Source organism: Plasmodium vinckei, assembly GCF_900681995.1.
Source record: "Plasmodium vinckei vinckei genome assembly, chromosome: PVVCY_12".
Lineage (NCBI taxonomy): Eukaryota > Apicomplexa > Aconoidasida > Haemosporida > Plasmodiidae > Plasmodium > Plasmodium vinckei.
Window position 1 is genome coordinate 133710 of NC_051304.1, and position 20804 is coordinate 154513.

General features: G+C 22.2%; 9 protein-coding genes across 9 annotated transcripts; 4 read left to right on the forward strand and 5 right to left on the reverse strand.

The window, feature by feature from the left end:
• Positions 1-1607: 1607 nt before the first annotated feature.
• Positions 1608-2210, reverse strand: PVVCY_1200340 (conserved Plasmodium protein, unknown function; the record flags this gene model as incomplete). The annotated part of the gene is made up of 1 exon (XM_008625048.1): positions 1608-2210. One exon carries the CDS (start codon positions 2208-2210, stop codon positions 1608-1610), a length of 603 nt encoding a protein of 200 aa, XP_008623270.1.
• A 1349-nt stretch (positions 2211-3559) lies between these two features.
• On the forward strand, positions 3560-6420 carry PVVCY_1200350 (conserved Plasmodium protein, unknown function; the record flags this gene model as incomplete). Its single annotated transcript, XM_037634602.1, has 2 exons — positions 3560-3660; positions 3828-6420. The coding sequence occupies 2 exons, from the start codon at positions 3560-3562 to the stop codon at positions 6418-6420; spliced, it is 2694 nt and encodes an 897-aa protein (XP_037490684.1).
• Positions 6421-7696: 1276 nt separating this feature from the next.
• PVVCY_1200360 (conserved Plasmodium protein, unknown function) lies at positions 7697-8903 on the reverse strand (the record flags this gene model as incomplete). Its single annotated transcript, XM_008625050.1, has 4 exons — positions 7697-8029; positions 8164-8264; positions 8371-8607; positions 8768-8903. The coding sequence occupies 4 exons, from the start codon at positions 8901-8903 to the stop codon at positions 7697-7699; spliced, it is 807 nt and encodes a 268-aa protein (XP_008623272.1).
• A 693-nt stretch (positions 8904-9596) lies between these two features.
• Positions 9597-10983, forward strand: PVVCY_1200370 (ADP/ATP carrier protein, putative; the record flags this gene model as incomplete). Its single annotated transcript, XM_008625051.1, has 3 exons — positions 9597-9804; positions 9954-10286; positions 10502-10983. 3 exons carry the CDS (start codon positions 9597-9599, stop codon positions 10981-10983), a joined length of 1023 nt encoding a protein of 340 aa, XP_008623273.1.
• Positions 10984-11531: 548 nt separating this feature from the next.
• PVVCY_1200380 (conserved Plasmodium protein, unknown function) lies at positions 11532-12479 on the forward strand (the record flags this gene model as incomplete). Its single annotated transcript, XM_008625052.1, has 1 exon — positions 11532-12479. The coding sequence occupies one exon, from the start codon at positions 11532-11534 to the stop codon at positions 12477-12479; it is 948 nt and encodes a 315-aa protein (XP_008623274.1).
• Positions 12480-12659: 180 nt separating this feature from the next.
• Positions 12660-14771, reverse strand: PVVCY_1200390 (methionine--tRNA ligase, putative; the record flags this gene model as incomplete). Its single annotated transcript, XM_037634603.1, has 1 exon — positions 12660-14771. The coding sequence occupies one exon, from the start codon at positions 14769-14771 to the stop codon at positions 12660-12662; it is 2112 nt and encodes a 703-aa protein (XP_037490685.1).
• Positions 14772-15604: 833 nt separating this feature from the next.
• PVVCY_1200400 (U3 small nucleolar RNA-associated protein 25, putative) lies at positions 15605-18514 on the forward strand (the record flags this gene model as incomplete). Its single annotated transcript, XM_008625054.1, has 1 exon — positions 15605-18514. One exon carries the CDS (start codon positions 15605-15607, stop codon positions 18512-18514), a length of 2910 nt encoding a protein of 969 aa, XP_008623276.1.
• Positions 18515-18674: 160 nt separating this feature from the next.
• On the reverse strand, positions 18675-19122 carry PVVCY_1200410 (conserved Plasmodium protein, unknown function; the record flags this gene model as incomplete). The annotated part of the gene is made up of 3 exons (XM_037634604.1): positions 18675-18723; positions 18892-18959; positions 19054-19122. 3 exons carry the CDS (start codon positions 19120-19122, stop codon positions 18675-18677), a joined length of 186 nt encoding a protein of 61 aa, XP_037490686.1.
• Positions 19123-19541: 419 nt separating this feature from the next.
• On the reverse strand, positions 19542-20538 carry PVVCY_1200420 (conserved Plasmodium protein, unknown function; the record flags this gene model as incomplete). Its single annotated transcript, XM_008625055.1, has 2 exons — positions 19542-20391; positions 20510-20538. 2 exons carry the CDS (start codon positions 20536-20538, stop codon positions 19542-19544), a joined length of 879 nt encoding a protein of 292 aa, XP_008623277.1.
• Positions 20539-20804: the final 266 nt, after the last annotated feature.

Consider the following 20804-nt stretch of genomic DNA (forward strand, 5'->3'; position numbering starts at 1 on the left):
AATGTTATATATTCACATATTATCATTATGGACAAAAATTATAGCTAGTCCCCTTTTAATATGAACAGTTCATATAAAAAAGAAACACAAAAAAAGGTTATACAAATAGTTTTTCTTTTCTTTTCATTCTTTTCTCTATCTATTATATAAAACTTAATGTGTGTTATTATCTTATTTAATAAACTATTTGAAAATTATTGACAACTTAGACATTTTCCATATTCACTGTTTTAAACTTATGTATATTTTATCTTTTTCCCTATAACTTCCATATTATATAATTGCCAATTATTCTCTCAAAAAAATGTGTGTGCAAAAAAAAAAAAAAAAATATATAAAAAATCTTTAAATTTTTTGCCAAAAAAAATAAACATAATTATTCCCAATTTTATATTTTCTAGTTACACATAATATCTCTTTATAAACTTTATATTCTTTCTACACCTGTTCGAATTAAAAGAAAATATGAAATAATTTGAATGTCTTTTATCCTCATATATATTTTAATTAAAACACTCTATATGTCACTCTTAGTATTATACCAAAGAAATAAGTATAATAAAATAGTGTAGGTATATAAAAAAATATATATATTGAAAACAAATATAATGGCAATACCCTCTTTAGATATTATTAGTTTGTCTGAAATTATTGCTATATTTATATCCTTTAAATATATATTATATAATATACTTTTGAATAAATGTGGCTATAATTAATACCCATAAATGTTGTGTGTGTAAATTGTTGACATTTTCATATATAACTTATAATTTCTTCTTTTTTTAATTCCCTAAAATATATATTTATTTCTATAGAATAATTTATTCAATTGTATTTTTATATATTATTCCCTTTAGTAACTTTTTTTGCATTTCTTATATTCAATGATTATTACAAATTTAATGTCAAATAACAAAAAAAATATAAATAAAATAATGACGTGATAAAATAAAATTTGGAAGTATATAATCTTTTTATAACTTTTCAAAATATTATCACAAAAAACAAAAAAAAATTAAATAAATAATTAAAACAGAAAACGAAAAGGAAAGGATAACTGTTAAAAATATTAAAGCCATATTCATAGTAGTAATAATGTGGTTCTTCTTCTTATGTCTTTATCCTCTATTCTCATTAATTGACTCATATATTTTTAATACTAATAAAAAATTAAATACTAATTATATGTAGCTTTTACATTATATGAAAAGCTTGTACCCTCTGCATTCCTGTGATATAGTTCTGGTGGAAATCCATGAAAATAAACTAACCTGGTGGGAAATATAAACATAAAACTTAAATAATTATCTGCATATCTGTTTGAGCTAACTGTTTATGTTAGTATAATTTCTAATCTCCTAATCCCCTAATTTTAAATTATAACATATGTCTACATAGTGTGTACATATTTAATGGTGATCATATATTTCCCTATCATCAAAACGGTATATGCATATATTTATTTATAATTGCCACTCTTTTCAATATCCATTTATATATGCATGTGAAAATATGTTAAGCTTTTTAGTTTGACTGAATTTTCTTTCTTTTTTAAACTACAAACAGATTAATAAATTGTGTTATAGGACAATGGTGATCCCTATCTATGAAGTTTCATTAACATTATTTAAATAATTTTCCAATTCAAACATTTTTAAATCAAGAAACTTATCAGTTTCTAATAATTTATTATATTGATTTTCATATTCTTTCATTTCTATTAACAATTTACTTAATATATCTTTTAATGAATTAAATTTTAAACTTGCATTTATTTGTTTTTCAAAATCTTCAGTACCTAAACATTTATTTAAGCTAATATATTCTAAATTATAATTATTATTTAAATTTTGTAATTTATTATTTAACTCTTGTTTTATTAATTCATTTCTTCTGTATGATATTTTATCATTAATTTGAATTTCTTCTGCTACATTTTCAAAAGATTCTTTTAAAAAAGTTAAAAATTTATTAGCATAATCATTTAATATATCATCATATTGAACATCCTTTACTCCTTTTAATTTTTCTAAAATACTTGTAGCATTATATTTTTGTTCAAATTTTATATTTTCTGTTAGCATTAATTTTTTTAGTAAAATTATATTCTCTTTATATGTATTTCCATTCTCGCTTTCTCCTTTTTCTGATGAAATATCAGAAAATAAAAAATCCCAAATAAATTTTAACTCTTCAACTGTTGACATTGTTTTTTTTTTTACTATATATCTCCAATGTTATATTTTTTTTAAAAGTATAAGTATTCACACACAAAAAAATAAAATCATCATGACTCTTTTTAATCTTTATAAATCTTATTTTAAACTAATAAATTTGAATTGCTCAAACTTTGAGATTTCGCAATTTTACAAAATTTCACAAAACATATTTACATAAACTGTATTTAATTTTTATGTGGGATAATAATAAATATATTTAATAATTATAAATTTAAATACAAAAAAAATGAACATATAATAAAGCAATAAAATTTATGTGCATATATGTTGCGCTTATATGTGTTAAATATTTACGTAAAAATACAAACTTATTTGCATATGTATATATATAAAGGAGTAAGTATTTTCTCTTTATAAAAATAAAGCAAATATTCGAAATTTACAAATATACTCTTTACATTTTTTTATTTATTCCTTTAAAAATATTAAGTTTGCAAACTTTTTACAGATCATAAACAAAATACACATTATATATATTTGTATTCCTCCCATACCTATATTTATCATAATTTTTATATCATATTAAATTCTAAAAAAAAATAATTAATGTTTAATTTTTGACAATAAAATTTATAAATTATGTGTGTTTCCCTTTTTAAACCGAAATAAAAATATTTTAAATTTATAACTATTTATCTCACAAAATATAATACACATATATTGTAAAATAAGAAAAATAAGCAATACCCTCATATAGTATGCACACACATAAATCTCAATCTGTCTGACATATCATTTTGTAATTATCAAGACACGCTTGTTTAATAATAAGCATTATATTTACAACTTTTTATTTTCTTTAATATACAAAATAAGTGTAAATAGTTACACCTTAAAAGATCGGTCTTTTGTCTATCACATTTCCAATAGTCTTATGAGACTCTCCATTTTATGTCACATGTTCAATCTTGATAGGTTTTATTCTGTTTCTGTTCATTTGGTATGTCTTCCTTTTTTTCATGGCTCTAAATAAGTTTTAAAAACATTTTTTTGAAATATTAAGTATTGCTAGAAATAGCATTAAAAAATATTTGCACACATGTTCGCACCGCCTTTGCATTTAAACCCTGTAACTAATACATGCATGTTCATGTAAAATATAATCCTATAAATTATATCTCCCAACAACTTCAATAATCATTATTAAAGCCACCATATTTCAGAATGAAAAATTGGCTTTAAAAAAAATCCTACCTATTTTGATTTTTCTCATTGTCTTGTTTTTACTATTTGGTTGTCAGATTATTTCATTGAATAATCAGATGTTTATATAAATTTTTTTACATTTATATTATCGCTTTTAATTTTTCAAAATAATGAAACAATTTACCAAGGAATATTATTCATATTTTTCGGGCTCTCAAAAAAAATCCCTTATGGTGGAAAAGGATATAAAAACGAGGTACTATTCAGAGAGGTAAAAATGGGACACTAACATTATGAAAAAAATTTATAAAAAAAATCACTTCTAGATCACTTCTAAATCACATATGTAGCTCCATTTTGTTGCCATTTTCTACATCTCTAATTTATATTCTTTCCTAACTCTCTCCCTCGGTGTATTATTCATTTTTTTATTTATAGAACAACATTCCTTATAAAAGAAAATCTCAAACATGTTTTTGTGTTAGATAATGTAGACGCAACAATAGGGTTATCACTAATGAATGTTACTATATTTTTACTTGGAGGATTAACAAATAATAGAATAAATGTTTGTATTTCAACATATTTACAAGGACTAATATTTATTTTAAGTTTAATATGCTATATTATTCAAACAAATTTTCAAAAAAGTATAATAGCCGATATATTTTTTGTTCTTCTTTTGTTCGTATCCTGTATATTGCCTTTTTTATCAATCAAGTTAAATGGCTGTTTTAATAGTATTATATTTTTCCCTATATGTATAATACTTTTATTTTCAAAATATCACTTAAGAAATTTATTTTTATTAGAACTTGGATTGATATTAAAAATTTTAATATTAGTTATGGCTATAAATATGAATGAAACAAATATATATATAATCTTACTATTACTATCTTCTTTCTTTTTTAGTATTATATTTTATAGATATTTATATTTTTTTTCAAAAACTATTTCTATTAGTTTTACTACCCCAAAAAATCTAATGATGATTTTCCCATACATTAATGAATATCAAGAAATATGTTTACTTAAGCTAGCTGATATAATAATAGACACAAATAATTATTTGAATATAAAATTAAATGTTTTTTGTCATGATATACCACAAATTAATATAACACAACAAAAAAAAAATCATGAAAATTTACAAATGAATATTAGTAGAATAATTAATAAATTCTATACTTTAAAAAATCAAAAAATATTCTTAAATTTCCCTCCCTATTATTGTCTAAAAGCATTATATTATAAAAAATTAAATTTAATGGCATTATATATAGAAAAAAAAAAAAAAAAAATTAAAAAATTATATTCACAATCTCATAATACACATTTATATTTCCTCTTAGAGTTGTCTAAAAAAATGAAAAATTGTTTTATTTATTACGACCTTCCTTGCAACCAACCCCCTATAAGTCTTCTACTAAACACGGGCTCCACCAAAGAATCACCACCTTCCGTGAAAGAAGACAACCCACAAGTGGATATAATAAAAAAGGCAGATCCCCAAAAAGATGCAGTAAAAAAGAGAGATAAAAAAAAAGATGTAGTAAAAAGGAAAGAGCCAAAAAACGATGCAGTAAAAAGGAAAGAAGCAAAAAAAGATGCAGTAAAAAGGAAAGAGGTAAAAAACGATGCAGCAAAAGAGGACAACCTGAGAAGGGACAAACGAAAGGAAAACAGATCCAGGAAAAATGAAATAAAAAGAATAATAAATATTTTTCAAAAAAATTTGTTTTATTCTAAAGTATGTTCTAAACAACTAGAAGATAATCCCCCTAAAAAAATAATAATTGATAATGTAAAAAAAAACAAAATGGAAAAAAAAGCAAAGATAAATGATTTGTTTACAAGTACTATTAGAGATGATACCGAACCAAAGCTAAAGGAAATGAAAAAAAAAGAGAGAACAGCAAAAAGGGATGTCAAAAAAAGAGAAGGCAAAAAAAAGGAACGATTGAAAGAGAGCGACCAAATACAAAGAAAAAGAAAACATAATTACAAAAATTATGAATCGACTTTCGAATCAAGTGTTACTGAAAATTTTACATATATAAATCCGTACAACGTGAATAAAATCAAAATACCAAAAAATCAAGTAAAAAGACGGGATATAAGATTGGTTGAAAAATATAGAGATACGGAAGATGAAGAAATAAAAAATAAATTAAATAAAACTCGAAAAAAAAAAGATAAAAGTAAAAATCATGCAAAGCAAGGAATCCAAACCGAATTAGACAGCAAATATATGAATCGAATTCACAATGACACAATAAAACACAAAAAAAATAATAAAAAAAAATTCATTGACCAAACAAAACACGGACATGAAATAAATACAAATTTATCAAATCAAGAGTTATATAAAAAATATAGTATAGAAAAAAATAATGTCCTAGATAAAACAGACCATCCTATATATGATCGATATTTTAGAAAATATGACGATAAAGCAAATTATAATATCTTATCAAAATTTAAAAAAAGTTTAGAAAAAAAAGAAAAGGGAATAAAATATAGTTTCAAAATAAATAAAAATGATAATACTTATAAATATAATGAATTAAAAGGAAATGATTTTATAGAAATTAATAAAAATCATAAAAAAAAAACAGACATAAATGGACAAAAATCATATTCTTTTTATTCAAATGAAGATCAATATATATCTAATGATAAAATTATTTTTATAAATTTATCATGTTTATTTTATGTATTAATTCATAAAATTAAACAACTCTTAAAATATATAGAAAAAATTAATTTAGTTGTACAAGGGCTGGATTTTAAACAAGGAATTTCTCCTAAACAAAATTTCCTTTTGTCATTTATAGATCAAAAAGTTGAACGTTATTATATATTATGGTCTAACATGTTTGATTTAATTTATCATATTGAAAATTATATTATACATATTTTATTAATACTTGTTTTTACCTTTTCCTCCATTTTGATTCGAATAGCCCCCATACACCTAAGTCGCTCTTATATGTTGGTACACCAAAGAAAGGAAAAAAAAACCTGAAAATAATAGCAATGCTAACTCAGCCAATTTATTTCTTCAGCTTCTTAAATAGTTACACACTGATTTTCTTACACTTTTATTTGACAGTTCAAGATACCAAGCTTTATAATATGTTTTATACTTCGCTTTTTTGTATCCCCAATAATTGCTATTTTAATCTTTATGCCAATTATAAGAATTAAATCTGTAAATCCTAAAAACGGTTTCATTATTAAAATTATTTTTTTTATTTTGGGGATCTTCATGTAAGAATATTCTCATCTATAACCGTGCTCCTCTTCACTATGAACTAAAACATGCTAACATAAATATTTACACCTATTTATGTATTTTCCTTTTTTTTCAAAAAATTTAATTTTATTTCAGTATGATTTTATCTGTACTAGATTATTTATGGACAATTTTTTTAGTCCATAAAAATTTTTGGAATCTAGATCAGGCCTTCCAAATAGCTTTACTCAACGCATATAAGTAATTAACATTTTGTAATATCATCATTTTTTATATCCATCATGTTTATATCATTCATTGAAGTGTCTAATTAAATAAATAGATGTGTCCTCATAAATATTTTGTTACCATTCCCTTTTTACTATACAGATGCAGCCTATTTTCCGAATCTGAATTTGTTTTTTTTGTTCCGGTTTTTTATTTTTTAATCATGCATAGACTCAAAAGTTTATGGTATTTGTATATAATATGGCTATTTATAATAAATATAATATATTGGCTTTTTATTACTTCACCATTAGTAGGAATAAAACTAAATATTTCTCTCATAACTCTTATTATTATGTGTGCTCTATTTATCATTAGGTAGTTTAACAAGCATAACGACATGCATATTCCCATTCATGCATTAATGTACATATATTATACCCCTGTTTTACATTCACACTTCCTTTTCATTTTCTAGACCCTTCGAAATTGTAAAAAGAGACTTGTTCTGCAGATTTGTTTTACCCTATATTTTATTTTTAGACGACATTCTTCATTTTGTTAGTAATGAAAAGGAACTTAAATATTTGCCCCATACAGATTAACCCCCATACGTATACCAAAATAAATCTCAACACCCACACATAAATAAAATTAAAAATTATTCATATTTTAATTTATACATAAATGAACAAGTTTTATTAAAACAATAGCAGAAAATAAAACAAATAATAAAAAATGCATATAAATAGTGGTATAACCAAAAAACACGTAAAAAAAATTCGAAAAAAAAATTCAAAATCTCCAAGACAAAATGTTTCTTGATATATTATTCATATCAATCTAACAAATTTGGATTATTATTTAAATTTTGCAAAATAATATTTTTATTTAAAGGAGATGAATTAAAAAAATTGTCTACATTACTATCCACAAAGCATTTACACGAAAAAATTAATTCATATCTTTTATCATTATTTATCGTTTTTATTTTGTTTGATATATATAATTCATCAAATAATACTGAGAAATATAATATATTATATCTTTTACAATCATTATATAATGACTGAATTTCCCTTTTGTGAGAATCCGATATTATATATCCTAAATGCAGTGGAATTGTGTAATTATATGTAAACGATTTTAATAGCCTATACTTTATCTTCAACTAGCCAAAAAAAAAAAAAAAAAAAAAATATATTTATATATGTACAAGTCAGGCAAATAGCGATATAACATTTTCGTTTTATGATATATGGATTGTATTATTTACAACATATTGACAAGTTTTTATTTTCATACAAAAAATTCAGTGGTAAATTCATTCTCATTTTGATTTAATGGAATAGCTATTTCACTTTTATGTTGTAAAGGAAGCTGGTTAGAGGATGGGTCTTCGACTCCTAGCATATGCATAACAAATATTTTTTATTATATAAAAGATATAGCTATTTTGGTATATATTTTTAAAAAAGGACAGGTAAATTATATATATTTTTTTGAATATACCTCCGTTGTACAAAAAACATGTAGGATTTGCTCCCACTGGATAGTAAAAATATTTTACATTTTTTGCATGAAGTGTGTAAGATAGTAAAGTATTATTTTTAATGCTTAAATTTATATTTAATTTTCCTCCTATAATTACTTTATCATCTTTTAATATAAACTTAAATATATTTTCATTATTTTCCATAATGTTTATTTCGGGGGTGTAAGAAGTCGTTAAAATTCCAAGTATTATTCCTGAATGGTTGCATGCCATATAAAGGTAATATATATTTACATACACAAATGCATGGATAAACATAGACGAAAAAGAAAGTGTGAACACTATTCTTTCAACCTTTTATAAAAAAAAAAAATATATGTATACACATGCTTTTTTTTATCATTTATTTCAAACCTCCTATAAAACATATTATAAAAGTTATCATCAAATAGGCCATACTAAAGAATACTGATTTTTTATTTATTCTTTTCTTCTTAGATACTCCATTTTCAAACATACTTTTTTTTTTATAATAATTTTCACTCTCCATAATTATTTTTAAACTTATAATAAATTAACTTAAAAAATCAATGTTAATAATGACAACTGAAATGATGGAAGTATGTCCTATATTCTTATTTACCATAAATAAAAAAATAAAACAATCTAGCTACTAGCTTTAAAACTTAATGGGAAACACATCCCTTAAAAAAAAGATATAAATTGTGTCGAATGCTCGTTCTATTCATAAAGAATAAATCTTTTAAAAAAAAAAATAATTAATTACATAAAAAATATAATGGCAAAATGACAAAATAGAGAAACAATCCAATAGCAAACACATGATAAATTTCTCTAAAAATATTTAAGACCATGTGTAAAAAAATAAGGTATAAAATTGCCAATATTATATATACCAAAATAATGCATACATCAGTAAAAAAAAAAAAAAAAAACGTATTCCTATCATCCCATAATTTACATGAAAAAAATTATTAATATAGAACTAAAAATATTTTTAACTTTATTTTAATATAAAAATAATATAATAATAATAAATAAATATTTATAAAAGATCAAAATGAATATAATATTTCCCATTTTAAGTATAAATTTTTGCGACCAAAGCAAATTAAAAAAATTACTAGTCCCTCAAAATTTATTATAATATTCTACTTATTTTTTTTTTGAAATATTATTATCATTTATAGAATAAGTCAAGCATATTATATATTTTCATCATATGGAAATTTATTATTTAAAAAAAAAAAAAAAAATAAGTTATAAGGGATTATTTATAACAACATTTTTAACCCATGGGGGGGCAAACATTATTTCTAAATTTGTTGTTTCACCTTTTGAGAGAATTGTAATTATTAGACAAATACAACCTGTTTTTTTTAAAAATATATTGATTCAGCCAAATTTTACATATTCAAATATAATAAAAAGTAAGCAAAATAACATAAACCCTTTTCTATATTATTAATCATGTATAAATGACAACTACATATATGTTGTATATCCATGTTGTGATTACTTAGCTTGTTTATAAGATGAAAATTTTAATACCCTTCTTTATTTTATCTACTATTTTAAGGTATATATAAAAATCAAGGCCTTACATCATTTTGGTGGGGATATAATGCTAGTATTTTTAATTTTCTATCATTCACCTTTTTAAGACTACTATTCCATGATCAAATAAAATATAATTTATCTGAACAGATTAAAGATAAAGAATATTTAAAAAAAAATTATTTTTTAACAACTTTTTTTTTATTATATACATCCAGTTCCTTATCTTCAGCTATTTCATACCCCCTAGATACAATTCACAATTGTATGGCATTAAATCATGAAAATCTTAAGAACAAAAAATTGTATAAAAGAGGGATTTGCTTATTCATTTATGATCAACTATTAAAGAAAAGTAAGAAAAAAAAAACCATAAATTTTCATGTATTTTTTATTTATATCAATAAAAATATTGTATATATCCCACTATCTTAATTGTCTACACCTTTTTAAGTCATACATGTACATGGTCATATAAATGTGTAATGGCTAGTATCACTATATATTGTAGAAGATTACAAAAGGCGGAATGAACATATTTATTTCTTTACATTTTTTATACTTTTGTAGGAATAAAAAATTTATATGCGGGATACAGTTTATGCTTATTAAATTTTATTCCCTATTTGGCAATCACAATTAAACTAAATGAATTATTTACAAAATATTTTACCGAAATAAATTTTGACAAAAAAAATTACAGCTTTCAAAATAATAATAATCTGAATGAAGAATATAAAGAACTATTTAAAAAAACACCAAATTTTTTTTCTCATATAATTTTAGGAGTCTTAACAGGTTATATTGCACAATTTGCTACATACCCCCTTGAAACTTTGAGGAGAAAATATCAATACCGTACTATGTATGAACAAAATTTTAATAAATTTATAAATCATAACAATAAATTAAATAATATAAAACCCAAAACTTTTGTAAATAAAATGACAAATATGTATAAAGGATTTACAATGCATTCCTTTAAACTTATTCCTGAATATTTAATTTTCAGTTGCTTTTTTTATTACGTTAAAAATAATATACCTATATAATAAAAAAAAAATAATATACCATTTTTATGTTCTATTTTTTTTTCAACATATTTGTAATTAATTTTTTCTCTATTATTCTTATAAAAACTTTATTTTTTTTTTTGTAAAAATTCGTCACTGCACACATTTAGTTATTTCATTTTTTTTAAACTTTATAAGAATTGCTACAACTTTAAATTATAAAATAGTTTTTACTATCGTATATGTTCAAAGCATACTTTCTACTTCCCCTCAAAATGTATTACTATTTTGTAGGAAGCTAAAACGACATATTTTTTAAATTAAAAAATTTTAATACTTACAGAAATGTACTAAGATAAGCCCATGACAAGCAAACAAAAGAGTATTACGAAATAGTTAAATAAAAAGAAAAAAAAATCAGTACTATTTTTTGAAATGCTACAAATGCATGTATAAACATTTTGTAAGATCTATATAGTATAACCAATTTAATGTAAGCCCTTAATAATTATCATACCCATTTTTGTAAAAAAAAAAAAGTCAATTCTTTTCTTCCTAATCACACACATGATGGCTTAAGGAATAAAATGAACAGGTACAATATAAACAAAGTTTTTCTTTCAAACTTGAAACATAACTTTATAAAAATCCAAAAACAATATGGTGGTACCTCACTACTAACAAAAATAGGGCAATCCTTTAATCAAGAGAATATAAAAAATATGAAAACGAAACTGAGTAATTATCAAAAAGGTTCATTAAATATTTTATCTAATGAAAATAATGTATTTAAAAATTTTATAGATATATTTAAAAATACAAATATTAAGGATAAGTTAAAATTAGGAGATGATACTGAAAAAAAAGAAAAAGAATTTTTTGATTATTATGTAAAATGTTTAATGAAATATGAAGGTATTTTTACTTATAGAAAATTTAAATCTTTTTTAAAAGACTTATGTGATTATTTTAAAATTTATAGTGTTACATATAAATATAAAAAAAATATGAATCCACAACTTGAAAAATTAAAAAAACAATATGAAGTCTTAAATTCATTTTTACCACATGAATTAGATTCTGATGATTATAAAATTTTCCATTCAGAAAGTAAAAAATATTTAGCACAATCAGCTAATGTTGATTTAAATTTTATTAATGAACTACTTCTATTTCATGACTCATTAAAAACAGATAGAACCTGGTTTTATCGAAGAATTGTATTAAAAAGGAATCTCCCAGAAAGTTTTGAAGAAAGAGAAATCGAAGCACCATATGATAGACCCGTAATGAAAACTTTTAATTATGGAATTAAAGAGTCTTCTTTAGAATATGAACATTATATGAATCAAAATGGAAGAAAATTAAAATTTAAAAAATGGATTTCAAAAAAACATCCTTGGTTTAGAAAAAATACATCAGGAAAAAATAGATGGGCTACCAGACCATACACTAAAAAATTCCCATACTTATATTATTCTGGTATACCCAATAACATGTATCTGTCTAAAAACAAACCCAGAATTAAAAGGTAGTCATCCTACCACTAATCATGTTTACAATTTGAAAAAGAAATATGCTTCTATCATGTCACTTACTTTTTGTGTCTTCCCTATTCTCGGATTGTGCAAGCTTAACCTTTTTTTGCCCACAATAATTTCCACTTTAAAATAAAATCTTCGATCATTTTTTCCAGATAATTTTTCTCAGATTTTTCAAACAATTTTTACCAGATTTTTTAAGACAAATTTATCCGTTTCCTCATTTAGCATGTCTATAGAAACAGAGTCATGATCAATCTCTTCAAATCCAATATTTTTCAAAATAGCTAGACTAACATTTGGAATAAATGGATAGATAAAGATAGAAAAAAATTTAATACATTCAAATGTTTCGTAAATAATTAAATTAAAATTTATGGAATCATATAACTTATTCCATGGTTCATTATGAACAAAATATTTATTTATTTTTTTTACAAGTATCATTAATTTTTCTAATAATAATGGATATTCCATATTTTCAAATAATTTGATTAAATTTGTTTTACAATTTTTAAACTCATTTAAAATAGTAAACTTAAATAAATCATTTTTTTTTATAATCTTATAATTATTTTCTATACATAATGAAACAATTCTATATAATAAATTCCCAACAGAATTTCTAAGAAATAATTCAAATGCTTCTAAATTTTTATCTTTAAAATTTTTATCTTCATATATATTTCCACTACCAATAAAATATAATCTAATTACATCTTTATTATATTTTTCTAAAAGTGTAAATGGGCTTACAATGTTGTTTAAACTTTTTGACATTTTTTGATTATCATTTTTTATTAACCCATGACATAATATATGTTCAGGTATTTTTATCCCTAAACTGTTTAATAAGCATATATATAAAATACCATGAAATTTTAATATATCCTTTCCTATCACTTGAATATAGGGATTCCACAGTTTTTCAAATAATTCCCTACTACAACTTTTATCAACCATTTTTATCTTGTCTAAGTTTGTGTCATTTTCACGGGAATCAACACTACTGCATGTGTTTACCAAGCTCAAAATGTCTTCATAAGTACACACAATGTCTTCTTCACCTTGTGTTGGATTTGTTGAGGAAGTACTATTAATTTGTGATAGCTCATCTTTTTCATTCTCAAACTGTTTTATGACATACATAACTGATGATATATACGACAATAATGCTTCAAACCATACATATATTGTCCCCTTTTCTTCTCCTGGTATTTTAATCCCCCATTCAGTATTATATCGACTTATACATACATTTTTAAAATCATTTTCAATATGATATTCTATTTCTTTTTTTAAATAGGAAGGAAAAAGTATATTCTCATTCATTTTGTAAAAATTAATTAAAAAATCTTTAAACTTGTTTACGTCAAAAAAGTAACTATTCTCTTCCTCAATATATATTATATTATTCATGGTCATACTATTTTTTTCGTTTTTCATTTTTTCAACCTCACGATCGCTCAAATATCTCTCCTCACTAATGTTGTAATATCCTTTATATATGTCCTTATATATATATCCTTTACTTAATAAATATTTCCAAACATTCTGAACAAATGTTTTATGAAATATGTTTGAAGTTCTATAAAATAGATTTACGTCGACATTTAGCATTTCATTCATTTTTTTATAATATCCTGAAATATTATTTAAATAATTATTTTTATCCATATTTAATTCTTTCGTTTTGTTGTCTATTTTTAACCCATGCTCATCCATACCAGAAAAAAATATTATTTTTTTTTTATTTTCTTTATCTTTTATTTTTTCAAAACGATATATTACATCAACTAAAACATTACAATACGCATGTCCAATATGAGGCTTATCATTTCCATAATAAATTGGGGTTGTTATAACTACCCCCTTTTTATTTCCATCATTTTTTTTTACATAATCAAAAACTTCTTTTATGTTTTTATTACACCATTCATTTGTGTTAGTTAATTCCCCATTTTCTACACTGTTTGATAATTTTTTTATTTTTTCATTTTTTTTTTTTTTTTTTTCTATATTAATAATATGTGAATTTCTGCCTAAGACATACTGTTTATCTCCTGCACATAAAAATTGATATATATTCTGTTTTTTTTTTAAGTCTGTTTTTAATAAGTTGTTATTTTTTAAATTGTATTTTTCTCTTTTTATTTTTGAAAAAAATGATGGAAAAACATTTTTTATACTCTCAAAATGGAGAGAACCAATGCAACTATTTTTGTTTAGCCCATTACATATTTTTATAATCAAACAAATTTCGAAAAACAAAAAAAAAAATTTCATAATTTATTATACAGCTATATCCATAATCATATCTTTCTCCTTATTCTACATATTTATACTTTATAATTTTTCTATCCATAAGCATAAATATATATATAATTCAACATCAGTCAGTAAATATTATTTCATACTACAACCTTTGTTGAAATAAAAATGGCGTTATCCTGAAATTTTCTTCATTTCATTTTGTGTAGGAAATATCCCAGCCTTATTTTATAATATTTTTATGTTATTAATTTGGGTTTGTATTTTTTTTTTTTTTTTTTATCCACATCCCACAAAATTGTACATACCCGAATACATGATGTATTGTTATCCCATTTAATTTATTTTTCGATTCCCATAATAATTTTTATTATTTAACCATGTTAAAAAATTAAAGAAAAAAAATATATGCATTATTATTGTTCAGAAAATTTTATATTTTTTTAATACCTATACAGAACGATGCATATAAATACCTAAACAAATACTCAGTTTCAATTTGTCATTTTTTTTGTAGCCCTAAAATTATACTTATTTTTTATTTCATATATATATAATCCATTTCAAAATTTTCAACAATTTCAACAATTTCAACTATTTCAATAATGCATATAATACATTAAGTTAGCAAAGCCATTTGTCAGTAAACTGTTATGCTCGTATCACTACCCCTCCTTTCAATTTTAATATAATAGCATATGCATTATCTATTGAATAACATGAATAAGGAGACTATCATTTTAATTTGAAATATAAATAACAAAGAAAATAATAACAAATACAAAGAAGATAAGTAGAAAGTTACGTATATTACTTTTTCAAACAAACAAACAAGATTGAAATATAGGATGAGAGGAAATAAAAAAAATAAAAGGAAAATAACTTCCCTCAATGAGTTATACGAATTAGAATATGTTAAAAAAGAAAAAAAAAGAAAACTTAAAGAATTAAAATCAAAAATTAACAAAGAAAATGAATTAAAAACACAAGAAAATGATAATAAAAAAGACCTTAAAAATAATAACAATGATGAAAATGAAAAAAAAAAAAAAATTGATAAAACTTTGTTGGCAAAATATGAAAAATTAAAACAACTTGAAAATACACCAGAAAATGATGAAACAAAAAATGGAGACAATAAATCATATAAAACATTCTTACAAATTTTACAAAAAAAAAACAAAAAAATATATAACCAAACAGTTCAAGCCAAAAATCATCAAACCCTATCTGGGTCAAAACAACCTGAACAATTCAGAAATAATGACAACAATCTAAATGATCACGATAAAAATTGTATTAGTAAAAATAATAAAGAAGAAGAAAATGATAATCTACAAAGTGAAACATCTACATTCCAAAATAAAGATGAAATATATATGAAAATTTTAATAAACAATATAAAAAACCAAAATACAAACTTCCTTAATATTAAAGAAAATGATAATGAAATGACTAGCCAAAATGATGGTCATACTTTAGACCATAAAGATATTTATGCAGACTATGCAAACAAATCATATAAGTTAGTTGAAAACAAAATGGACTATTATTTTACATTTTGTCAAAATATTGATAATGATTTTATTAAAAAATTTTTACAAATAAAATTAAAAAAAGGAAAACATAACAGTGATCATACAGAATTAAATAAAAATCAAACAATAGAAAATATGTATGTTACGTCTAATTTGTTTTTACAAACAAACATTTTTAAAAAAAAGACAACTCACCAAAATGAAAATGAAAATGAACACTCTGACCAAGTTGAAATACAAAATGAGGATATAGACGAAAAAACTAATAACCTATTTTATAAGAACATAAAAATAAAACCATATTTTTTTTCAAATTATGTAGAAAAAAATGATATAACATACTTTTTAATGTCAATTTTAAAAACACATCCAAAATCTATATTGGATAATAATAATTATTATAATATATATGAGCCTATCTTAAATAAATTAAAAATTTATCTTTCTGAATTCAAATATCCTCTCGCATTTTTTAATAATCAAATATATGAATATATGCAAAATTATTACAATGTAGATATTAAAAAGGTGACTAAACAAGAATCGGATGAAGAATACGAAATTGATAATATTCAAAAAAAAAAAAAAATGAAAAAAAAAACATTTCGAGATGTATCAGATATTTTGGAAAGAGATGAACTTAAGGCATACTTCCATTACATCAATTCATATGTTGATGTTTTTTATTCAAATCAAAATATTTTAAATTTTCATTTTATAAGATTATTAAATAGTGTGCATTGTTTAAATCATTTAAAAAAACGGAGAAAAAGAAAATTATATATAAAAAAAAAAATTGAAAAATTGGAAAAAACCCAACAGGTAGAAAAAGAAAATATACAACTAAATGATGATCTTTGTGATGAAAGTTTTTCAAAACCTAAAATTTTAATTTTATGTGCATTTAGATATATTTGTAAAGAATATGTAGATCTATTAATTAATATGCTATCACTAGTTGAAGTCAAAAATAAAAATCGATTTATCAATGAATATGACATAACACCAGAAGAAAAAAAAAATCTTAAAAATATGTATATCAAAAAAAAACAATCATTTGATTATATTAATTTATATAGAGGTAATAGTGATGATTGTTTTAGGTTAGGAATTAAATTATTTGAAAATGAAAAAAAAATACAATTATATAGCCCTTTCTATGATAGTGATATACTAATATGCTCTCCCTTAGGCTTAGAAATTATTATAAAAGAATATAAAGAAACCGAAGATAAAACTAATAATATATATAATGAAGATGATAATTATTCAGATGATTATGAAATAAACGATACTGAAAATTCAGCAAAAAAAACTAAGAAAAAAAAAAAAAAAATCAACACAAATAATAATAAAAAAAAGAAATTATATGAATATGATTTTTTATCATCAATTGAAGTATTAGTTATAGATCAAATTGATATTATATTAATGCAAAATATATTGACATTAAAAAATGTCTTAAATTTTATAAATAAACCATTACTAAAATGGCGTAATGCCAATATAAATAGAATAGCTAAATATGCCATAGATGGCTACATAAAAAATTATAGACAAACAATTATTACTTCCAGTATCATAGACACTAATTTTATCTCATTAATACAATTGTCAAATAATTATAGAAGTTTTTTAAAATTATTTATAAAAAATGATGATGATACTATTTTATTAAGTATAAGAAATATGTTTAAAATAAACCAATATTTCAAAAAAATTGAATGTGATGATATTTTAAAAATTGAAGAATGTATAATTGAGTTTTTTTCAACAAATGTTATTGAAATTTTAACGAATATAAAGCAACTTATTATTTGTATACCAACATATATAGAATATATTAGACTCTATGAAATATTAAAAAAAAATGACATATCTTTTAAAGGTGTTAATGAATATACTACTGAAAAAAAACGGATAAAAATACAAAAATTATTTAAATTTGAAAAAGTTAATATTTTACTAGTTACAAGTCGTTTAATTTATTATGAGCGATGTACTTTTAAAAATGCTAATCATGTCATCTTTTTCTCACCTCCGAAATTTCAATTTATGTATTTTGAATTAATCAAAAATATAACTATAAATACACCAAACGCCTCATCTATGTGCTACTACACTAAATACCACACATATGAACTCGAAAGAATTGTTGGACAGAAACGAGCAATTCATTTGATGCGCGAAAAGCCAGGAAAAATCACCTTATTTAAATAAAACATATGACATTATAAAATTAACCTTATTTGTGATTATGTAAAAAATATAAAAATAAATATCCATTCTATATATAGCTACAAACGGACATAAAACATGCCTAGAACATATTTATTTTTTGCTGTGTAAGAATATATTTATTATCAATGTCTTTTTTTTATTATAAATCCTTTATGATGTTTTTGTATATATCAATATTTATTCCTTTCCTAAAAAAGAAGGAATATCAAAGTAATTCCTTTGTATTATTTTTTTGAAAAATTGTTAGGTAGCTCTACCAATTTTTATATCAAAACATATGTTACTTTGCTATTTTCATGTATAATTTCATTAAGTTATTTTTATTTTTTTAATTTGTTATTTTTTTATTGTCTTACTTTAAAATATTAATTTTCAAGAATTCGCCATAACATTCAATCTCTAGATCCTCGAGTTGCGACATTGCCTGAAATAAATATATATATTTAAAAACATTTTATAGCATATGCATGTATTACATGTGCATGTTTTTTTGTTTTTTTTTTTCTTTCAATACTGACTTTTTTAGCTTTGGCTAGCTGGACTTTATTATCTGATAAATTAGCGCTTTCACTTGAGTTTTTATTCATTCTTGGCTTAAATAGCTAAATAAAATAATTGATTATAAGGAATACCTAAACAAGCAAGCGAAAAAAATAAGTAAATAGGCTAATTAGCATACTGTTTAAGCTATGCGGGAAATCGAGGCACCTGACGCCAAAATAAAACCTTTTAAAATATATAAAATTAAAATAATGTTACTGTAATTTGCCAAATAAAATATTTCCAAAAAATTCAATATTTCATATAAAATAAAACAAGATTAGAAACATGGCATAGCCTTATTAAAATTGCAACATACACATGCATTAAAAAAAATATGCAGGGAAAAGTTTGCACACATAACTAGCTTTATTAAAAAAAAAAAAAAGTATATATTTATATTGCTGTTCATATTTTTTTTTCATCTTTTATAACTTTCGGTTTCTTAAGCATTTACATATACATATCACATATCAAACAATTTAGACATTTGAAGACTATTAATTTTCCCGGTATCCCAATTTCTCGCATTAAATACTCTGATAAATTTAATGTTTTTATATAAAATATTTTTGAATATTTTTAAACTATTTAAATTTATTTCTTTTATTAATATGCTTAACTTGTTATCTTTTTTACAATTATTGAAATATTCTGAAAATAATTTACTAGTTACAGTACCATCATCATAAATCGGTTGATTTTTATTATCATTTGCTTTGAAAATATCTTGACTAATATTTATCTGAAAATTTTGAAGATAAAAATTATTAAAAAATTTATTTAACTCATTCGATAGCTCTTCCTGTGAATAAGCTTTATTCTTATCTATATATTTGTCTATAATAGAAATTTTATTTAAATATGAATCCACTTTATTGGTTCCTATATGCAATGTTTCTTCATTGCTTATGATATATTCATTTGGCATATCATTTATTTTATCTTTTAATTCGGTCAAAAATTTGTTATTATTCAATCGATAGTTTAAATATTCATCATCAAATGTTATAATCTTTTTCTTTTCTTCCTTATTTTTGCTATTTAGTTTAATAGCATTATAATTTTCTAAAACATGTTCCATAATAAAACTATCATTTCCTTTGATAGCTTTTATGATAGTTAGACCTAAATTTATTACTTTTTCAATATTTTTTTTTGATTTTTCATATGTTTTTAGTTTTATTACATCTTCATATTTTTTTCGTGGGTTGCTCGTTCCATCATATTCTTTAATTTTATCAAAGGAATAATATAAATGAAAAATTATATTTTTAAAAAGAATATCAACTATAGATGATATGCCTCTTTCAAACCTGCATTAATTAAGAAAATGTGTAAGTCGATATATAAGAATCCGCAATATGCATTCTCTCTCTTTTCAATATATATACATGTGTTTTTTTGCATATGGATATGTTAGATTTATTTTACTCTTTTGGAAAGTCAGTAGAACGCTCCATTTTTTTTAATTATGTTGCCTTTTAATATTCAACAATTTTAAGATAAAAGAAAATGACAAATAAAATATTCTTTAGTCATGTCCCGCATTTCATTGGTTAATCCTCGAAAAGGAATATTCACTAAATTTGTAATATAGGGGTTATAAAATCATATTTCCTCATTATTTTCTAATCAATAATTATATACATATAATTACATACCTATTTAATCACACAAATTTACAGAATAATTTAAACATAAGATAAAAGAGACATATCTATATGAC